Source organism: Copidosoma floridanum, unplaced genomic scaffold (genome assembly GCF_036245765.1).
Source record: "Copidosoma floridanum isolate Cflo_tuat_1 unplaced genomic scaffold, Cflo_Japanese_pri ptg000006l, whole genome shotgun sequence".
In the NCBI taxonomy this organism is placed as follows: domain Eukaryota; kingdom Metazoa; phylum Arthropoda; class Insecta; order Hymenoptera; family Encyrtidae; genus Copidosoma; species Copidosoma floridanum.
In genome coordinates this window covers 27,161,516-27,181,145 of record NW_028321883.1, presented here as the reverse complement: position 1 = coordinate 27,181,145, position 19,630 = coordinate 27,161,516, and the positions used below count along the sequence as shown (strand labels likewise).

At 34.5% G+C, this 19,630-nt stretch overlaps 6 protein-coding genes across 11 annotated transcripts; 3 read left to right on the top strand and 3 right to left on the bottom strand.

Annotated features, from left to right (window-relative positions):
• Positions 1-283: 283 nt before the first annotated feature.
• On the bottom strand, positions 284-3,254 carry Fkbp59 (FK506-binding protein 59kD). Of its 4 annotated transcripts, none has more exons than XM_014363508.2 (5): positions 3,159-3,254; positions 2,413-2,745; positions 2,203-2,323; positions 1,369-2,126; positions 284-961 (listed from the first exon to the last, which is right to left on the bottom strand). In XM_014363508.2, the coding sequence occupies exons 2-5, from the start codon at positions 2,743-2,745 to the stop codon at positions 794-796; spliced, it is 1,380 nt and encodes a 459-aa protein (XP_014218994.2). In that variant the 5' UTR covers positions 3,159-3,254; the 3' UTR covers positions 284-793. The 4 variants fall into 4 exon arrangements, with proteins under 4 accessions (XP_014218994.2, XP_014218996.2, XP_089454340.1 ...); XM_014363510.2 differs by lacking the exon at positions 3,159-3,254 and adding an exon at positions 3,023-3,094; XM_089598214.1 differs by lacking the exon at positions 3,159-3,254 and adding an exon at positions 2,811-2,856.
• A 1,034-nt stretch (positions 3,255-4,288) lies between these two features.
• Positions 4,289-7,138, top strand: NELF-B (negative elongation factor B). Its single transcript, XM_014363428.2, has 8 exons — positions 4,289-4,679; positions 4,763-5,245; positions 5,311-5,478; positions 5,558-5,683; positions 5,757-6,026; positions 6,087-6,386; positions 6,464-6,664; positions 6,751-7,138. The coding sequence occupies exons 1-8, from the start codon at positions 4,551-4,553 to the stop codon at positions 6,904-6,906; spliced, it is 1,833 nt and encodes a 610-aa protein (XP_014218914.2). The 5' UTR covers positions 4,289-4,550; the 3' UTR covers positions 6,907-7,138.
• A 650-nt stretch (positions 7,139-7,788) lies between these two features.
• On the bottom strand, positions 7,789-10,305 carry LOC106647141 (putative RNA polymerase II subunit B1 CTD phosphatase RPAP2). Its single transcript, XM_023392201.2, has 6 exons — positions 10,105-10,305; positions 9,906-10,020; positions 8,480-9,817; positions 8,263-8,420; positions 8,012-8,194; positions 7,789-7,936 (listed from the first exon to the last, which is right to left on the bottom strand). Exons 1-6 carry the CDS (start codon positions 10,158-10,160, stop codon positions 7,789-7,791), a joined length of 1,998 nt encoding a protein of 665 aa, XP_023247969.2. The 5' UTR covers positions 10,161-10,305.
• On the top strand, positions 10,225-12,840 carry LOC106647142 (pre-mRNA-processing factor 19). Its single transcript, XM_014363410.3, has 8 exons — positions 10,225-10,362; positions 10,769-10,918; positions 10,982-11,253; positions 11,341-11,535; positions 11,604-11,759; positions 11,835-12,065; positions 12,139-12,479; positions 12,555-12,840. The coding sequence occupies exons 1-8, from the start codon at positions 10,347-10,349 to the stop codon at positions 12,697-12,699; spliced, it is 1,506 nt and encodes a 501-aa protein (XP_014218896.2). The 5' UTR covers positions 10,225-10,346; the 3' UTR covers positions 12,700-12,840.
• Positions 12,841-13,232: 392 nt separating this feature from the next.
• LOC106647137 (phosphatidylserine lipase ABHD16A) lies at positions 13,233-17,085 on the top strand. 3 transcript variants are annotated; one of them, XM_089598349.1, is made up of 11 exons: positions 13,233-13,512; positions 13,724-13,777; positions 14,292-14,599; positions 14,679-14,851; positions 14,932-15,046; positions 15,118-15,253; positions 15,332-15,496; positions 15,594-15,721; positions 15,783-15,982; positions 16,068-16,219; positions 16,280-17,083. In XM_089598349.1, the coding sequence occupies exons 1-11, from the start codon at positions 13,441-13,443 to the stop codon at positions 16,382-16,384; spliced, it is 1,608 nt and encodes a 535-aa protein (XP_089454475.1). In that variant the 5' UTR covers positions 13,233-13,440; the 3' UTR covers positions 16,385-17,083. The 3 variants fall into 3 exon arrangements, with proteins under 3 accessions (XP_089454475.1, XP_014218888.2, XP_089454474.1); XM_014363402.2 differs by having other exon boundaries at positions 13,233-13,530; XM_089598348.1 differs by lacking the exon at positions 13,724-13,777 and having other exon boundaries at positions 13,233-13,624; positions 14,299-14,599; positions 16,280-17,085.
• Positions 16,899-19,403, bottom strand: RanGAP (Ran GTPase activating protein). Its single transcript, XM_014363401.2, has 4 exons — positions 19,111-19,403; positions 17,713-18,938; positions 17,419-17,634; positions 16,899-17,352 (listed from the first exon to the last, which is right to left on the bottom strand). Exons 1-4 carry the CDS (start codon positions 19,223-19,225, stop codon positions 17,131-17,133), a joined length of 1,779 nt encoding a protein of 592 aa, XP_014218887.2. The 5' UTR covers positions 19,226-19,403; the 3' UTR covers positions 16,899-17,130.
• Between the last annotated feature and the right edge of the window lie 227 nt (positions 19,404-19,630).

The following is a 19,630-nucleotide window of genomic DNA, read 5'->3' as shown; positions in this document are numbered from 1 at the left end:
ATGCCGACGTTATTTGTTGTGTACACAAAAACGTCAAGGGGACGCGGCCATCTTTGAAAATCTGAATTTGTTACCAATCTAACGAAACGAATTACTATATATGCAACGCAGCCCCTACAAAAGTACCTAGATCTCCTACAGCGCGCGCGCTTCGTAGAAGGCTATAAGGACTATAAGGAGAAAGAAAAAAAAGAAACATTTTTATTCAAAGTATTATTCATTTTATTAATGCGCTTACCATCAAATCATTTACATTACATTAAAATAAGCAAGATAAACGATGTAATAAAAATCAATTTTATTGATGTAATTACAAAAGTTATAGTTTATTGAATACCAACTATTTTTTATAAAAAAACTAAGGCATTTGATAAGTGATTTTAACACATCACAACTGTGTTTACACTGTATTGCGTTGTCTTACATGGAAATGCTTGACTGTACAAGTTATTTTTTTTCTATTCCAGAACATGGAATATACGAGAAACTGTAGAAAACTAAGTTGAGATTTTGTTTTCAATACGAAAATGATACTTTTTGTATAAATACCAAAATTCAGTAAGACCTTTAAAATTACCCTTTTAGAAGATAACTAAAATTAATTATTATAAATGCAATAACGTTCAGGCGATTAGCAACAAAACTAATAATTTTTTTTAAACGGCAACTATATAAAAACGCTGATAATTGTGAGTTATGTTGAATTTTTTCAAATACTGAACGATCATTCAGTCATGTAGGTCAACTTTGAATAGGAAGAAATTTGATTGACGGGAAGGGCAGTTTAGTACATTCACATGTTCTTGAATTCACCAGTGCCATTGGCATTGAGCATCAGTATGTTAGGGTTTTCCTTCTCGAAAGCTGTGGCATCACGGCCTCCTGGTCGCTCCTCTTGGCACCATTCACCAAGCGTGCCACGCATCACGTCCGGCAACTTGCTTTTTTCCTCTTCCTCTTTCTGCACATATTTACTAAAATTTTTTGGTAAAGCGCACAGGATCTCAACGCTTGCGCGTTTGTATTGTGTATGTTTAAAAATGATGGGTTTCAACTACTTGAATTCAAATAAAAAAGATTACACGAGCCAAAGAGATATTTTTCATGCATGTTATCAGACCACAAAATATCTTATCACGAACACCATGTGAAAGCCTTAAAAAATAGTTCAAAACCCGTTTTTTTAATCAAGGGTCTACAGGATGAATGCAGTGTAAAACCGATTATTCTACTTTATCATTTTATGGTACTGTGGTTTCCTGTTCACCAAAAATAGATATATCTCCATTTGAGCAGCCGTAATATATTTTTTTTTAAGGGAATCCACAACGGTATGGAGGATTTTTAATGATAAATTTAATTACGAACCTGTTGATCTTCTTTTGCAAACTTTTCGAACATATTTGCATATAACTTTTTCTCTTTGGCCAAGTCCTTTTTGATCATATTTTTGCAAACAAGTGCTTGTTTCGCCGCGGCTGTATTTTTAGGCTCGATTTTCAAGACCTCTTCAAAGTCTTTAACAGCGAGCTCAGCCAAGGCTAAATCTAACAAGGCCTGTCCTCTTCTGAAAAGAGCCTTTTCATTCTTAGGATCCACTTCCAAGGCTTTGGTGGCAGCTTCCTTGGCTTCAAAGGGGCTCTTGTTCTTGAGGAAGCACAGCGCGAGATTTAAATTACAAGAGAGTAAAAGGCTATTTCTCACTTTTAACAATTCATCGTTGTAGCCATAGTCAGTATTTATGTACTCAATGGCTTTTTGGTACATTTTGATAGCTAAATTAATTTTATTGTCCTTAAAATAGTTTGTTCCTTTGTCTTTGAACATTTTGGCTTGCTCAACTTTCTGAGGCTCGTCAAGAGACCAAACATCCAAGCCTTTTTCCAAATTCTTCAGTTCAACTTTGTACTCTATATCGGCATTCGGCGGAATATTAAATGCTTCACTGCCAGTTTTACCAAAGGCGTACTTGCTTTTTATTTTCAAAATCGAGATCTCTCCCTTCTTGAATTTCTCTAAGGCTATTTCAATACCACTAACAATGTTCTCAGCTTCACCTTCTCCCATCGTAAATTTCACGTCTCTGTCATCAAAAACTCGGCCATTGTAAGTTCCAGTAATGTGAACTAAAATAGTTTATTAAATTTTTTAAGTTTCCCTTATAAAAAAAAAAAAATGTCTATCTTAAGGGTCAATACACACCATCAACTAATCCACCAGATGAAGGCGTTAAGAATCCTTCACCTTCCTTGATTTGATCTCTTGTAACACCCTTGTCTTTCTCAGGAGTAAGATCTTCTCCAATCCAGTCAATCATTTCAATCTACTCATAGAATATGAAAATGTTAAAGCTTCAAGAAAAAAAAAAAAAAAAAAAAAATTAATTTTTAGTAAAACTTTACAAAAATATACCTCAAATTTCAAAGTTGCATTGGGAGGAATTTTCGGAGGACTGCCAACTGCTCCATAGGCATACTCTGGTGCACAAGTTAGTATTGCCACTTCTCCCTTCTTCATGGTCCTGACACCAACATCCCATGCCTTAATAACTTGTGACATGCCCAGATCAAATTCAAATGGATCATTTCTGTCTTTACTTGAGTCAAACTTGGTGCCATCTAACAGAGTGCCAGTGTAATGCACTTTAACAAAGCTCCCAACTCCTGGAGTATCATCTCCAGTGCCCTCCTTGATGATTTCCTTGAGGACTCCTCCATCCTTCTCTCGCGTAATGTCGACAGCCATCTGCATAAAGAGAATTAGTATACAAAGCGCTAATAATATATTGCACTTAAATTATATGAATATACTTTTCAACTGAACCCTAATCCAATTATATTACACTATGCACGTAATCTGCAAGCAGTAGCAAATGAAATTATTGTCACAATGTATATATATATGGTTATCGAATTGAGCGAAATAAGTGAAAGAGGAAAAAGTAAGTAAGAAAAATCAGAAGCGCACTCTCAAAATAGCTTTGAGAACGAAAAAATGAATGAAGAAAAAAACGACGAGACACCTTCTAGAAATTTCGCGAAAAATTCTTTACTACTTAGACACTAAGATGTGCGTAAGCGACCGTAACCATTCGAGTTTAAAATCAAAACTAATGAGCCGATCGGTGCGTAGCAAGACCTATACTTTGGCCTACTTACCTCGTAGAAGTTACTAGAAAGCCGGAGTCTTTTTGTTTCGCACTTCCGCGTGGTTTTAAATGCAGCTCGTTAGCAGAACCCGGCTCGGGTCAACGATTGAACTCTTCTCTGTTTTTTATTTCTTTCTCGTTCTAATGTTCGAGAGAGCGCCGCTGAGATCGATTGCTCATCAGCGAGCCCAACTCCTCGATTCTTCTCGATGTCGATTTAAAAGCTCTTTGCTCTATCACGACCTTCGATATCTCGCAAAAGTCAGTATTTTTTTCGATAATTGACATAAAATTGTGGTTGTGCGCATGCGCAGTGTAAGGATTATGATCGAAAGTCGTGATAGAGCCCCGCCAATACTTGAAGTTGGTGCTTTTTTTTTTTTACTGTCACATGAATATGCTTGCAAGCTTTCTTTTATTTATTTATATTTCTTTTCTAATTTGCTTCAGTTTCGGCCAAAACTTTTCACGACGTTGACGTGAAAATCTAAATTACCGGTGTGTAGGTCAATCAACCACAAAAAAAATTTCAGTAACAATGAGCCACTCGAACAAGAATCGCAACTACATGAGGGAGCTGCGCGATCTTTTGTGCCAGCTGCGATCAACGTGAGACCTGACATTATTTTCATATGACGGAATTAAAAAAAGATAACGAAGAAAATAATATGCAATTGTTATAGAAAAATGGAGCCAGAGTTTTGCAACATCTCGTGTCCACCGCTGGGTTGTCCTCGAGGACCCTGTCTCGGTATGTGCCTCGACGAACGTGGTCTCGTCGATCCTTGCTGTTTTTCAAAAATGCCCACCTGTGGCTCGGCACCTCCGCCGCCACCACCACCGCAACAGCCTCGCACTAGGCCCAAGCACTCGTGTTGCGGTCGGCATTAAAATTGCCTTCCTGTAAGTATCTACTACTTACTTGTAAACTTGTAAAATATAAAAATAATATTTTTTTTAGAAAAAAAGCTCCTTTTTTAAAATCTCTACATTGAGAACATTTTTCGAGCTTCGAGAACTTGGAATCGATTACAAATAGATCGAAATTTGAATCGATTAACTCGATGTATGTGTTTATATATATATGACATACAGAGAGGTGCATAATCTTAACCTTTCCGAAGTGTAAGATAATATTAGAGTTTTCCAAACTATTTTTTGAATAACACTTTCACTGTTAAAGTGAAATGTTCTCAAAAAAAAATCGGTCAACAGATTATTTAGCTTCATTTAGTTGAAAGGAAACGGCAAAAATTTATTTTAATGTGGTCTCATTGCAGAGATATTGTTTACGTATTTTTCGTATGTAAACAACTAAATTTGACGATGATGTGCCGTATAAACTTTCATTTGTTATGAAAATTCAAAGGCGTAATTAAAATTAAATACAATTATTGTAACAATGTCGAGTGCAAAAAATAATGGGACACCTGGGGATAGTCTTGAAAATCTTGGCATTGCAGGGGCTAGTTTCCTCAGGAATTCCTTAACTACCTGCAATGATCCACTAAAAGCTATTCAAGAATTTCAGGTTTGTGATCTTAAACATTTTCAAACAAATCTTAAAAACTTTTTTTCTCACATACTGATTATTTTACAAAAATTTTACTTTAGTTGGAGAATGGAATATTATTGGCGTCCTTGAGACCTATGCTTCCACTCCTAGATCTTCACGAAGTTCAGAGGCTAGATTTTCATGCAGCCGTACTTGAAGGTTTGCGCGATAAGCTGATTGCGAAAATTAATGAAATTGGTAGTGAGAGAAGTGAGAAAGGTGCTCAAACGACGGATCGTAGATTAAAAGAACTATTGTCAAAAAGCTTCTCTGCTGTTAAAGTTGCTGCCTTGAGGCCAGTAGTTATGTGTATTTTAAGGAACACTCCTGTGATAGATGACAAATACTTGAAGGTTTTAGTCAGAGATAAAGAACTGTACAACGACGCTGACACAGAAGTAAAGAGACAAATCTGGAAGGATAACCAAAGTTTGTTTGGAGACGAAGTTTCTCCTTTATTTAGTAAATACATTATTGAAAAGGAACAAGTTCTTTTTGACCATGTTAATTTAAACAGCCCATTCTTCATGCCTTCTCCAAAAGTAAGGCTATTCACTTTGATGTAAATTTATGTATCTGCAAATTTTATATTCATTATGTTATCTAGGTCAGAAGACAAGGAGAAGTGGTGCAAAAACTAGCACATATGATTGGACACAGTGTCAAGTTGTATGACATGGTTCTTCAATTTTTGAGAACATTATTTTTAAGGACAAAAAATGTGCACTACTGCACTCTAAGAGCCGAACTTCTAATGGCTTTGCACGATTTAGAGGTGAAATATAAACATGTTCCAAGCCATTCAAAGGTTTGAAACTAACGCAAGAGTATTAAAAAAGAAAATTGATTTATAGGTCCAAGATATTATTTCTGTTGACCCTTGTCATAAATTTACATGGTGCTTGGATGCTTGTATAAGAGAAAAGCAAGTTGACGTTAAAAGATCACGAGAACTTCAAGGATTTTTAGATAGTATTAAGGTATATGTCGTTAAAAATTGCCAAGAACTATAAAATACTTGATTTTTATGTTAATTTTATTTTTTCACTTAAGCGAGGGCAAGAACAAGTATTGGGAGATTTAAGTATGACACTGTGTGATCCTTATGCAGTAAATTTCTTGGCAAATAACGCAATAAAAACTGCGACAAATCTTATTAACGGAGATGGAATGCCAAGAGATAACGCAGTATTACTTTTGCTCCTTCGAATGCTGGCACTAGGACTATCAGCTTGGCAAATGATTGATTCACAAGAATTCAAGGAACCAAAACTCGACAGCCAAGTTGTCACAAAGTTTCTACCAGCATTGATGTCTTTGATGGTAAATAATTTCTTTAAAACTCTAAAACGGGCATCGGTATATTGATTTTTTTTTCCACAGGTCGACGATCAGATTCGGCAATTAAACTGTCGCTTACCACCGGATGAACGCGAAAGTGCTATTGCTATAATTGAGCACTCAGGACCTCCTCCTGAATCTTGTCAGGCCTTTGCACAGCAGTCGGGTGTAGCAGCTGTACTAGCCATGTATTACACATTAAACGTTGGAGGAATAGGAACCGGTGCGGGCTCTGCACAAGGCAAAACGCGTGGCGACGCTCGTGGTCTTATGCGGATTCTTGCTACTCTTCCCAATTGTCAGGGTCAGCGTGCATACGAAGATCCGTTTCTTCATACTCTGGTAAGCTGATGAACTTTTTAAATATAACTCACGAAATTTCTACGTCATCTCAAATATACTTTAATTTTTATTTTTAGATTCTATTGCTTATAATGAATATGGCTGATGAATTTACAAATGAGTCTTTTTGTACTGTTATATTTGACGAATTTCTTTTGGCGGGGATGACGAAAGATAGCGTAACCAGGCATTTATTAAAGCTGTTGTGGTGGGTACACCCTAAATTGCCCATAGCTAGGCTTCACGCTCTCATAAAATCTCTTGAACCAACTAGTCAGGTAAATTAGTAAATCTTTTATACAGGCGGTTTATTGTTTTTTTATTCGAGAAATTCTGTGAAACTACGTGAATAATTGATTTTTAGCACAACGAGGCTGTTCATAGTTTATATCAAGCTCTTAAAGAAAAAGTTGGCCAACGAAACAATGAAGACCCAATACTTCCAGTCGATCCTATGATGGATGGACCAGCATCTCCATTGCAAAATTCTTCTATATTAGGAGCTACTTTTAAAGTGTAGGCTGATTAAAGTTAAAAATTTTTTAATTTTACATAAGATCAAACTATTTTGTACATTAACTTAAAAAAAAAAAATTCTAAAGTTTTATACATTGTCGATCTTTTTTTTTCACAACAGTGTTGTTACTGAAAATTTTGTTTTTTATAAAATATAAATATCTTGAACTAAGAATTTATTGCAAGTTATCACTGTATAAAACAAAATTCTGTGTAATCTATAAATTCTTTTGAGAGACTAAGGATAATAATATAAATGATAGAGAATAATTTTTTTCATTTTAATTTTTTTATAAATACTTTGTTTTTTTCGATTTTGTAATAAATTTCAAAAAGGAATATTTATATTTAATTGTATTATTTTAAAGACAGTACAAAAAATTTCAGTTAAAAAAAAAAAAAAAAAAAAAATCTGATAAAGTACGATTTTTCGCTTATTTGTTTTCTTACGTCGCACATAGTATTATTGATGACGTTATAAATCCGTATCTGTACGACTACTTACCATAACGATATTATACTTGAGTCACGTTTTAACTTTACAACCGATTTGCTTACGAATTTTTCCAGAGTTCTTTATGTACTCGTGTTTTCTAACTTTATCTTTCTTCCCATCCATTATTTCTTCAACTTTGTTATGGTCTTCGAATATTTAAGTTGATAATCATTTTTTAGGACCTCACACATCTAATTTTTGTCTTTAAATTTCTTGATGTCACAACTTGAAACTTAAATTATGTGCAACGACTAGATGATAGCATGCAATTTTTTTAATAAGTGTACATATATACTATTTTAAGTTTTATTAAAGGGAATTAAATAAATAAACCAGCAAAGTTTAGTAAAAATATAAAGATTTATCTTAATTTTATGAAAAAGATTTTTCTCAATAATTCATATTTGGATTGAACGAAGCGACAAAAAGGTTCAAATAATTCGCGTCCAGCGAGTACGAGGCCATAATCATAGATATATACATATTTGCTTGTTTTGTTAATAATAAATTTGCCAGCCAAGGGTCCAATAAACTTAGCCTGTAAAAATGTTTTTACAAATTAGACTAATTAAAAAGAAATTCAGTTTATTTTCGTAAATATCTCATCACTTACATTTTAATAATAACAAGACCAGCAAGAGTCCATTCAGCAGTTTTTAAAATTATATTGTTAGCTGATAAAGAAAATGTTTGCACTAAAGCTTTCACAGCAGTACATCTCACACTGGTATAGTTCAAACAAGCTTTTGTATGAACTTCATTATTACCAGCCAAAGTTCTTAAGAGGTCCGGTAAGCTGTTATGAAATAAGACGATTTAATTTTTGTAAATATTCAGTAAAAAAATAAAACTTGCAAAACTTACACGTGGTCAAGCTTTTCTAAGAAAATTTTGCGACGAAGTGCTTGAGGAGCGTGAGCTTCAGTCAAAGGTAAAACAGTATCTGTATCAGGATCATCTTCCTCAGCTTCGGGATTCTTCAATTCCTCAAATGTTGTTTTACCTTGGTAAAAAGCACGTACCTAAAATATTTTGTTAAACATGAAGAGACTTCTCAATAGACATTTATAGTGGATTTTACCTTAATTTCGAGTTTCTTTCCTTCTTCTCTGAGAACGTCAAAGTGTGGTGCTGGCTTTAAAACTTGTTTTTCTAATATCAAAGCATCTTCTTGTTCATCTTCAAACTGCAACCTATCCAATTTCTCGCACAGTAAAGAATATCTGTCTCTGTGTGCTACTTTTTCAATAGCTTTTTGCTTTACGGAATCGTCTCCAAATAAAAAACTAATAGTTTCTTCTGTGACCCATTCCTGAAAACTTTTTTCAATCCCAGCAGTTAAATTTTCTACAACAACTTCACGTTTTTTCTTTTTATCTACTCTGGATTTTTTCTTTTCTATCTTTTCCTTCTTCTGGGATTCTGCATGAACTGCAGGAACTGATTTTGGAGATTCATCTTTTTCGATACGCTTTAAATCTTCTACTATGCTTGCATTCATTTTATTTCGTGAACAGTCGACATAATTTTTTTTTATTTCTTTTTCCTTCACCGCAATACTTGATTCTGAAAACGATTCGGATAAAATTTTACTTGTAGATTCGTCTGTAAAATAATTGTATTGCTCAATTATATCGTCATCATCATCATCATCATCATCTTGTTTAATGGAGGCATCCTGATTTTTTTCAGCAGTGCTTTCAGTGTATACAACTTGCTGCAAAATTTCTCCATCTTTCTTTGCATCATCATAACACTTAATAACATTTTTTTCAGCAGAATTTTGAACCATTTCAGATGTACTTTCATCTAGTACTGACTTATCTTTGCACACAGTTTCCACTGGTATCTCATTTTCTTTGATATCTATACTTTCGTTAATATTAGGCACGTTTTGAGAAGAGCCCCTCAAAGTATCTCTGCTCACTTTCTTAATAGTTTTAAGAACAAAGTCTTCTATACTTCCTAAAACTTCTCTACCTTCAGTTTCCTGTGTCTCGCTTAAGTCAAATTCGTTTTCCTCCTGAACTGAATTTTTTTCTGCTGACTGGTCTTTCTTTTCATTTTCTTCCTTTATACTGCAACCTTCATTTAAGTTTAATGTAGCTCCATGATGATTATTTTTCCCTAAAACATCTTTTTTAAATATTTTAAACGTAGGAATTTCTTCTTTGTCTCTCATCCATAGAGGACTGGTCAATAATTGCTCGAGCAAGTAGTTTGATGCACCAAAGCAACTTGAGCTGCAAAAGTTTTTCCTCTTAGAAATATCATAAACTTGTTTGTCTTTTAATGATATGTGATATTGTTGTTTGTAGACAACAGTAAGTGGCTTTTGGCACAATACATAACCACATATCCTAGTGATTGCTCTTTCTTCAATCACATCCTCCATGTGGCATCTGTTGATGTGTTGAAGCTAAAATTACAATTATCATTATTCAAAAAAATCCTTCCTAATATACATATATGTATACATCTTCACTTAATAATGAAGTAGTTATAACTTTTTCAACTAGCCATGAAGGATCAACTTCTGGTTCTAGCAACTGTTCGACAATTTTCAAAGCTCTTGCATCGCACTCTTTCTTCTTGATAATTGCTTCTTGTATTTGTTCCCTCCTACACGAAAAATACTTGTAAATATTAATATCATTTCGCAAAACCCCATTTCTATGCATGAATTCAAAAGTACTTGGTACTCACGTCATCTTTTTTTTGACGTTTGACGTAGCTTTGGGACTTCGTTTCGTTCTTTCCATTTTCGATGGCACTTATAAAAACCCTTAAAATTCACTTCAATACTAATTAAGTAGGTAGTTTTGTCCAAAGAAAAACTTCAGAATAATTTTCAGAATCACAGAACTATCTTGATTTGAGTTCAGCCGTTCAGCAGTGCACAACACACTTTCGGTCTGCTAGTTGGATCAAAACAAACTGCGGGCAAAATGCTGTACTGTGCGCGTAAGTTTAAAAAATGTTTTTACATTATTTGTTTACCATGTAAGCACGGGTTTTTATTAAAAAATTGCATTAAGTGTTTTACTAAATAATGACAGTTGATTTACAAAAATTTAGCTTGTTAACTCGTTTGTATACTTAAATAAGTTTATCTAAACTTCAGGTTATGTTCAATCTTTATGTTAATAATTACAAACGACCCTCAAAGAGGATTAAAATTATCAAAAATAATTTTTTAAGAGTAACTAAATGCATCAGGTTTCTTGATCGATAATATAACTTGCATTATTGTGCGCGCTTACTATTTCTCAAAAATATAGAGTCAAGACAACAGTCTTGCATAGAGAGCAAGTAGTGTTACATTCATTAATTTTTGTTCAAAAATTCATTGCAATTTTTTTTTTTTTAGTTTCCAATGAAGTTCCGGAAGAGCCAGTTGTTTCACCAGTTTCTGGATTAATTTTTGAAAAAGAAATCATAGAAAAATATGTACAAGAGAATGGAATAGATCCTACTAATGGAAAAGAGCTACACATAAGTGAACTCATTCCCCTCAGACGTAAGTTTTGAACAAATTTATATTTAGTTTCATAAAATATGTTAAATTGTAATAATCTTCCAGCACATGAGTCCAAAATACACGCACCAAGTGCTACATCAATTCCTTCTATTTTGAGAGGTTTACGGGATGAGTATGATGCGGCGATGCTCAGCTCGTTTAGCTTGAGAAAACAGTTACAAACTACACACGATGAATTATCACATGGCTTGTATCAGCATGATTCAGCCTGTCGCACAATTGCAAGGTTGTCAAAGGAAGTGTCTGCAGCCAGGGAAGCCCTTGCTTTGCTTAAGCCACAAATTGGAACATCAGCAACGAATATTCCACAGCCGGTTAGTTATAATATTTGTTTGAATTTAAATTAATTTCAGCATTTTTTAAACATTTTTTTTTTATTTTATTTTTTTTATTCATCACAGGCACTTGCTGGAGAAGCTGGTGGTATGGCTGCACAACCAGATGAACAGGCTGGCATAACAGACGATGTGATTCAGAAACTGCAAGACAAAGCAACAGTATTGACACAAGAGAGAAAAAAGAGAGGCAGATCAATACCAGAAGATCTTTCCTCGCAAGAAACTATCAAATCATTCCAAACCCTGGCATCGCATCCTGTAAGGAATTTTGATTGTGATTCCTTATCAATCAGTCATAAATTAATATTTTTGTCTTAACACTTCAGGGTCTTCATTCTGCGAGTGCTCCTGGTATTTTGTCTTTAGATATTCACGGAGCTGATACAAGCAAAATTGTCACTGGTGGAGCTGACAAAGTGGCAACAGTTTTCAATAAGGATACCGAGCAAATAGTTGCAATTTTAAAAGGTCACACAAAGAAGGTAACCAGAACCATATATATATATATATATGTTAAAAATTATACTGAGGCATTGAAAAGTATTTTCTATTGACAGATATCACGGGTAATCTACCATCCAACGGAAGACGTAGTTATGACGGCATCACCGGATACAACGATCCGAACTTGGAACGTCGACAATGCTCATCTGACACTTACGTTACGCTTTCACGATGCACCTGTTACAGGATTGTCCTTACATCCTACCGGAGACTATTTACTTAGCTCTTCTTTGGATCATTGCTGGGCATTTTCTGATATTAGAACCGGGCAACTGCTTACCAAAGTGAGCACACAAGTTTCTTCTAAATTTTTCCAGAAATAACTTTAATGTTAAATAAAAAATTGGAATACCCTAGGTTGCGGGTTCAAACAGTCAGCCACTCACAACTTCTCAATTTCATCCTGATGGTCTGATTTTCGGTACCGGTACAGCAGATTCGCAGGTGAAAATTTGGGATTTGAAAGAACAGTCAAACGTTGCCAATTTTCCGGGACATTCTGGCATCATAACATCCATCAGTTTTTCGGAAAACGGTTATTACCTGGCAACTGCGGCTGAAGATTCTTGTGTCAAATTGTGGGACTTGCGAAAATTGAAAAACTTCAAGACTTTGCAACTAGACGAGTCGTACGAGGTGAAAGATATATGTTTCGATCAAAGTGGCACATATTTAGCTGTCTGCGGTTCGGACGTCAGGTATAAAATTTGCACTAAATTGTCACACATCAAAGATGTTAAAGTGTAAAAACTAATTTATTAAAACCGTTTCAGAATTTACATTTGTAAACAGTGGGTCGAGTTGAAAACATTCAATGAACACACGGCAGCTGTACATGCCGTTCGTTTTGGAAGAAATGCCGACTTTATAGCATCCGTGAGCATGGACCGCACACTTAAATTATACGGCACTAGATAATCATGCTCCAACTTTTTAATTTATTTTGAAAACCAAACAAAAACAATGTTTTATTTTATTTGGTTTATGAATATTTTTTTCGAACTTCTTTGAACTTTGAATTTTTAATTACCTACGGACACCGATAATAAATTTTTTTACATACCACATTGTATTACGATTTCTTATCTCCACCTCCACGTATGATTACTCGCGCTAGAAATTTCCGAAGCTATTATAAATTGCAAACTGATTTTTTATAAGTCCGTCGTAGCAGAAAATAATCTTGTCGACTTTGATAAATGTTTGTATAAAATATTTTCTGCTGGATAAGTTTTTAAATTTACTAACTCATTTATAACTCACTCGCTGATGTGCGCACGCACAGGATGATACTTCCTCTGAAGACTAGCACAGTTTAGAATTTTAAACGTTACTTTAAACGAAAATATTTCAATTGTGCTAGTACTCATGAGATGGGGTGAGCTATACATATATATATATTTTACTCTTAAGTTCGTCGTCAGTCGTCATTGCGCAGTGTGCAGAGCTGATGTGTGCAGTGCAGCGTTTGTTTTTCTGCTGCACCGTCTGCATCAAAATCAAAATCAAAATATTTATTTAAATCTCCGGCATAAAGAGGCTGATGTGTTAGCCTCACGTAAATTTCAAGTGCATCGACTAAATCTGAAAACAGTGAATTGGAAATCGAGCCTCGGATTTATAAAAATTAAGCAAATAAATATCTAACGCCGGAGTGACATGTCGCTCATCCGCACTCTGTGGCAGTGCGCTTTTAGTCCACGACTCTACAAGTTTTATGAAGTTTCATGGGTAGGGCGTCTCATCGACGTGGGTATAACTTTCAGAAATTTCATTCCTCTGTCTCCTTTGATTTACCAAGAGCGGAGCCACGTAGTAAAAATATTGCGGACAGGCTTTTCCTGTGGACTCGTTCAATCCTTCCAAAACTAGTTAATTTCGCTTATGTGCTGGAGACATTATTTATTTAATCAATGCATTTTTTCTCAATATTTACTTTCAGAAACCATACGAGGCCAAGGGTTTAGAGCGATGGGGAGACCAAGTTGTCATCTCGGTAAGGATCTTTTTTATCAATATGTTTTATTTAGCATGTTTATGCCTCTTCTTGATAGTGTAAAACTTGTGTCTTGATTAAGTATACAAATAATTTGTACTTGTTTTACTACGTAATATTAATTATGAGCTTGAATAAAATATCAAATCAATTTAATACTTCAACTTCACATAATATATCAGATCAGACAATTTCATTCTAGTGTCATGGCGTGTGTGTGTGTGTGTGCTCTGGCATTATGATTTGAATTATGAATATTCAATAATGACAGTGCCTGGTCGTACTAAAGAATATAATGAATAGACATTTTTTGAATATTTCTTTTTTTTGTTTGAAGATCACAGCTGATACTTAACAGATATTTTTATTATAGAGCAAATTTCTAATTGCAAAGTATTTATCTCCTTTTAAAATGATTAGATACAATTTTAGCGATCAAGACAAATGTATTTTATAATTCTGCAAGTAATCTATGAAATCTTGAGGAATTAAATTAAAAATATTTTTATTGCAGTTTGCAGCAGCATGGTCTTTGTCAATTTATGCGATTCCATTGATCGTGATAGCTTTATTCAGGAGAGGATCACCTTTAGCAGATGCTTTCACAATATCACAATTTATGACAGGGGCAGGCATTATACTGGTTACTTCTTTGGTGGCTAGGGGATATTCGAGATCAAAGAATCCAACTTATTTGAAGTTCATGAAAGTATTGGATGATGCCAAGTCTCACTACACTTATGAGACCAAGCAGGAGCTTGGAAAATATGATTTTGAGTTTTGGGCTTGGCCCATTGATTTCGATGTTTCTTCTATAGAAAAGTATAATTTTCATTTAAATTATAATTATATAATCATTAAACTTGCGTTAAAATTTATATTTTTAATTTTTCTTCCATAGAAGCAGAGATAAAGTGACACTGCAAGTATTAGACTCAAGCAATAGAACTAGTCTGAGAAGAAAAGATTCAATATTTGCTGTTCCCTGTAAAATGTTATCATACACTATTGCTCACACTTTAGCTCTAAAATTGATATATCCAGGAAGTGCTTCTATCATAAACTGGGCAATGCGTTAGTTTTTCTCAGTTTGAATGAGTTTTTTTTTTTAATAATAGGTAACGAAATATTTTTAAAAATTCCTAAATTTTCAGGGGGAATGCTTTTACGAGGTAGAATCGATCTGGTGAAAATTGGAGCAGAAAGATTTAAGCTGTTTACATCCGATAATAATGAGATTGATGCGATTTTTCTTGATCGACGTCACAAGTAAAAATTATTTTATTGCATGGATAACTTGATATCTTGATAGAATTGTGTATAAAATAACATTTTTTTAGAACTTCCAATGGATCAATACTTGTTATAACATGCGAAGGCAACTGTGGATTTTATGAAGTAGGAATCATAAGTACTCCAATGAATAAGGGCTATTCTGTACTAGGATGGAACCACCCAGGTTTTGGAGGTAGTACAGTGAGTACTTTTGCTAAATGAAATTTTTTCAAAACTAGTTTCTTCAATTCAATTTCATTTATTTGCAATTTTTTCAAGGGTGCTCCATATCCTGAACAAGAAGAAAATGCAATAGATTGCGTCATGAAGTTCGCAATACATAAGCTTGGATTTGCTGAAAATAAAATAATTTTAAATGGTTGGAGTATCGGGGGATATACTGCTTCTTGGGCTGCAATGAACTATCCATCAGTTCACAGTGTGGTAATTATTATTTTTAGATACTGTTCATTATTAAATTCACATGAATTTTTTCAATGTGTATATGCACATCTTCCATTTACTTGAAAAAAAAACTTAGCTTTTAGATGCAACGTTTGATGATATTCTACCGCTAGCAGTTTCCAGAATGCCCGTTTCGATAGAACCTTTAGTCCGTAGCGTCATTAGGAATCACTTTAATTTAAATGTTGCCGCACAAATAAACAGGTACCAATAAATTTTTTATTTTAATTTTACTCAATATAACGAAATCTTCTCATTCTTTCAGGTATGACGGTCGCGTTTTAATTGTAAGAAGAAGCGACGATGAAATGATTTGTGTGCCAGAAAACAGCTTGTCTGGAAATCGGGGCAACAAGTTGTTGGAGAAATTACTAGCCAGACGCTACCCTTATTTATTTGTTGATTCACCAGATTCGTACATTGTCTTGTCGAATTTCCTTGCCGCTCCGACGTTCCACGAAAAACGTATGCTCATTGACATAATAAAGTTTATTTAAACCAAACAATCAATACTAATTGGTAAAATTAAAAAAAAATTTTTTTTGCAAAGGCCTAATCATGGATGAGGTTGGAGTGGATCAAAATCACTGTACAAATTTAATAGCTTCAGATATCTTAGATAACAACTCGAGTGTAAAGTATCCATCAAATCTAGCATCAGACTGTGATTCAAGAACAAAACAACAGCTAGTGCTATTCTTGGTACGATAATTTTAAGATATACGTTGTATGGACAGATTTAATGCAATTTTTATTTTTTAGGCTACTATGTACATGGAAAATCAAAATTCACAACACTGTAATCCACTGGCATCTGAACTTTTTCATTCAGGATGGGATCCAATGTCTTCAATAAAAGAAAAATAGAACAAGTTCCATTAATGAGTGAATAATATCGTGCGGCTGTGAGTTTTTGCGGAAATAATTTTAACTCTGACGTCGTTTTATCACAAGAAAAGTATTGTCTACAAATAAGTGCCTTGAAGCGATCAAGGCAATTCTTCAGTAAAACGACGTTTATAAAATTAATGTACATGTGAAAAAAAAGTTATGATTTTTTTTTCAAAACATGTGCACTGTGTGCATTTAAACAATATGTATATTTATCAAGGTGTGTGGATATATTATTTAATGTTCATCTGACGATAAATGCCAGAATCAAAAAACAACGGAAGTGGTGTGCAGTTGATCATGGTGTGTGATTAACGCTACTTACACATTTGAATTTATGTCGAGCAATTGACGTTTTATATTGACAATACATTTGGAGCTGTCTATAGAAGTGATAAAGTGATGGAAAAATTGTCAAGTTTTTTACACGGGTGAATGTTGTATAATCTTTGTTTTCTGTTTTTTTTTTTTTTTTTTTTTATAGTAAATAAACCTTATTTGAAAAATCATTTATTGTATAAATATAAATATTTTTTTTTTCTTCACAAAATTGGTTGCAAATAAATAAATTATCTAAGACTCATGTAAGAAGTGGATTTACGCAATCATATTCATTTTTCAAGTTTTAAATACAATAGCTATACAGACATTTTCAAACTTTTTGTTTTTAATTTGATTATTATACACATATATATATATATAAATTAAATCAGGCTTGATTGTTACGTACTTTGTGTCCGTTCAAGTGCCGACTTGAGCGAGTCTTTTGCTTCTTCGAACTGATCAACTACTTTTGATCTACTAAATTTCATTGGATTGGTAATAAAAAGTTTCAAAGTTTCCCTTGTTGCGGGAAGAAAGTAGTCCCTTTGACATACTTTTTCTAATGCCTTAAAGCATCCCTCTAAATTCCACTCAATTTTCGAAGCTACTTTGTCTTCAGCCTGTAAGCAATTAATTTTTTTTTCCTCATTGCTCAAGATAAAATTGAAATTCAATTTTAGACATACCTTAATGAGACCAAGAGCGACTAGTAGCGAGTTATTCAGTAATGAAATTTGATTACTCTTTACGGCATTTGTGAATAATTCTGCATATAGGCGATCGGTCACTTGCTCAGCAGGAACGCGAATGTCTATGTAACTACTTCCGCAAAGTGCTGATACTTTCATTACGATTTTCATTACCTCATTTGTGGGATCTTCAGTTTCAAGTTTAGCTATAGTCTAAAAATAAAATTTTATTTTAGTTACAACAAAATGCTTTTGACAAATACTTTAACAGAAAGTATAATTCAATCTTACTCTCATAAGCTCAGTGAACATTTGTGTTTTGTCACCTTGAAGAAGAAGAAAGTTTTCTCCTGTAGGCGATTTTAAGAAGTCATTGATAGTGACAATTTTTAGCGCTGGTTTCTCTGTTTTATTTACGCTCAGATTAAGTGCGTTAAAACTGCTCTGTGTTTCATTATTTTCATCTTCTTCTTCTTCCTCCTCCTCCTCCTCTTCTTCTTCGTCGTCTTCATCAGTCTCTTCATCATCATCATCGTCGTCCTCATCTAAGGAACCTAAACAATCTAACTTGCCACTAAGCGTTAGACAATCAACTAATATATTCCTTCCTTCTTCCCCAAAAGCATTTCCGTCCAAGATTAAGGATTCCAGCATAGATTTGTCAATCATTGCGTCGGCAATTGTAGAGGCAGCTCGACATCTAATTTCATTATAGCTGAGATTAACTTCTGTGAGTAAAGGATGATTGCCTTCGATCCCTATGGCTTCGGCCAGTGCCAGGGCTCCTCTGGTTTTTAAAAGACAGTCACCAAGATTAAGCCTCTCTAGATTAGAAAAATTACACAAAATTTGAGCCAGTGCTAGAGCTCCTTTTGGTCCAACAGTATTGTCGTTGAGATTCAAAATTCTAAGATTTGAATTCGATGACAGACCATTAGCCAGGGCAGTCACACCAACGTGATAGATACCATTTTGGGGCATCACAACTTCCTCCAGACTACTCAATTTTTCAAATACTTTGGCCAAAGCTGTAGCTCCTTCGTTTTCAAGCCTGTTTCTCCCAGCTACAAATATTTTAAGAGCCAAGGGCTTAGAGGTTTCCTTGAGGCTGTTACTGTGGCAATCTATTAGAGCTTTGGCAAGCATTTTTCCACCAGTTATACCAAGTCCATTGTTGTTCAATCTTAGCTCTTGCAGCGTGAAACAAGGGCTAGAACTCAACAGAGCAGCCAAGCCTTTAACACCAATGGGCCCAAAGGCATTGTCACTCAAGTCAAGCTCAACCAAGTGTGTCTTGGCTAAGCAGAGTCCTCTGCCAAAATGCTCCAGGGCAACTGGAATTTCGTCTTTCATGCGACCAGTGAACATATCCTTCCACAATGCTCTTTTCAAGGAGGATCCATTTTTTTCAATGGCCTCTGATATGCGCTTGGCTGCATCAGGACCAAGTGTATTTCCCTCGAGATCCAGATATTCCATTTTTTTGCATTTTTCAATAGCCTCTGCAACTTCATCAGCTGCGTGACAACAAAAATAGACGTATGTAAAAATTATTGAAAATGAAGTACATAATATCAACACAAGAAATTAGTCATACAACAAGGTTAGAGGAATTTATCGTTTCAATTACAATTATCTGATATCATTATGAAATGTAAAATCCACAAAACTTTGGGTGGACACACTTACCATCTTTCCCTGTGTTGAGTTTCAACGACTTCCCAGCAAAGGAAACGCCGGTGCCCTTGGTCTTGCTAGCCTCGCTCAATGAGTTGCTAATAGCGTTCAGGTCGAAGGTTGCCATTTTTTCTCGATCCGATGACTATTTTTGCGACACACAAAAAAAACCTTTGCACTTAACTACACCCGAACACAAAATGCACGAGCAATGTTTTTTAATTACCGATGATTAACAAATAAATCTCTCGTACTACCATGCGTCATACACCGTATACGTGTAAAACATATATGCATTGTGTCTACACGCGGGAAAACGTATTTATACGAAATTACCCTGCTTACAAGAACTACGTGCATCAGCGAGAAACCAAAACAGCTGATGAGCTGATTTCTGTTTTGTTGAAATTGAATTTCTTAACTCTATTACTTTTTAATGATTTTGCGAACTAATTAATATTTCGTATTTTAGTCGTTCTTTACAATATTATAGTTCTTAATCCGTCTTAGGTTGAACTTTTTATTATTGTGA

What these genes read in the sequence shown, in the direction of transcription:
- Fkbp59 (XM_014363508.2), bottom strand. Translation starts at nt 2,745, where the DNA reads ATGGCTGTCGACATTACGCGAGAGAAGGATGGAGGAGTCCTCAAGGAA. An exon ending in ATGCAACTTTGAAATTTGAG is followed by an intron (nt 2,324 to 2,412) that starts GTATATTTTTGT and finishes TTCTATGAGTAG; the next exon opens with ATTGAAATGATTGACTGGAT. An exon ending in ATCTGGTGGATTAGTTGATG is followed by an intron (nt 2,127 to 2,202) that starts GTGTGTATTGAC and finishes AAACTATTTTAG; the next exon opens with TTCACATTACTGGAACTTAC.
- NELF-B (XM_014363428.2), top strand. Translation starts at nt 4,551, where the DNA reads ATGTCGAGTGCAAAAAATAATGGGACACCTGGGGATAGTCTTGAAAAT. An exon ending in GATTTTTAGATAGTATTAAG is followed by an intron (nt 5,684 to 5,756) that starts GTATATGTCGTT and finishes TTTTCACTTAAG; the next exon opens with CGAGGGCAAGAACAAGTATT. An exon ending in ATCCGTTTCTTCATACTCTG is followed by an intron (nt 6,387 to 6,463) that starts GTAAGCTGATGA and finishes TTTTATTTTTAG; the next exon opens with ATTCTATTGCTTATAATGAA.
- LOC106647141 (XM_023392201.2), bottom strand. Translation starts at nt 10,160, where the DNA reads ATGGAAAGAACGAAACGAAGTCCCAAAGCTACGTCAAACGTCAAAAAA. An exon ending in GAAAGAAACTCGAAATTAAG is followed by an intron (nt 8,421 to 8,479) that starts GTAAAATCCACT and finishes AAAATATTTTAG; the next exon opens with GTACGTGCTTTTTACCAAGG. An exon ending in TTAGAAAAGCTTGACCACGT is followed by an intron (nt 8,195 to 8,262) that starts GTAAGTTTTGCA and finishes ATTTCATAACAG; the next exon opens with CTTACCGGACCTCTTAAGAA.
- LOC106647142 (XM_014363410.3), top strand. An exon ending in AAACCCTGGCATCGCATCCT is followed by an intron (nt 11,536 to 11,603) that starts GTAAGGAATTTT and finishes TTAACACTTCAG; the next exon opens with GGTCTTCATTCTGCGAGTGC. An exon ending in GTCTGCGGTTCGGACGTCAG is followed by an intron (nt 12,480 to 12,554) that starts GTATAAAATTTG and finishes AAACCGTTTCAG; the next exon opens with AATTTACATTTGTAAACAGT.
- LOC106647137 (XM_089598348.1), top strand. Translation starts at nt 13,441, where the DNA reads ATGTCGCTCATCCGCACTCTGTGGCAGTGCGCTTTTAGTCCACGACTC. An exon ending in ATTGCGGACAGGCTTTTCCT is followed by an intron (nt 13,625 to 14,298) that starts GTGGACTCGTTC and finishes TGCAGTTTGCAG; the next exon opens with CAGCATGGTCTTTGTCAATT. An exon ending in GATGTTTCTTCTATAGAAAA is followed by an intron (nt 14,600 to 14,678) that starts GTATAATTTTCA and finishes TTTCTTCCATAG; the next exon opens with AAGCAGAGATAAAGTGACAC.
- RanGAP (XM_014363401.2), bottom strand. Translation starts at nt 19,225, where the DNA reads ATGGCAACCTTCGACCTGAACGCTATTAGCAACTCATTGAGCGAGGCT. An exon ending in ACTCAACACAGGGAAAGATG is followed by an intron (nt 18,939 to 19,110) that starts GTAAGTGTGTCC and finishes GTTGTCACGCAG; the next exon opens with CTGATGAAGTTGCAGAGGCT. An exon ending in TCGCTCTTGGTCTCATTAAG is followed by an intron (nt 17,353 to 17,418) that starts GTATGTCTAAAA and finishes AATTGCTTACAG; the next exon opens with GCTGAAGACAAAGTAGCTTC.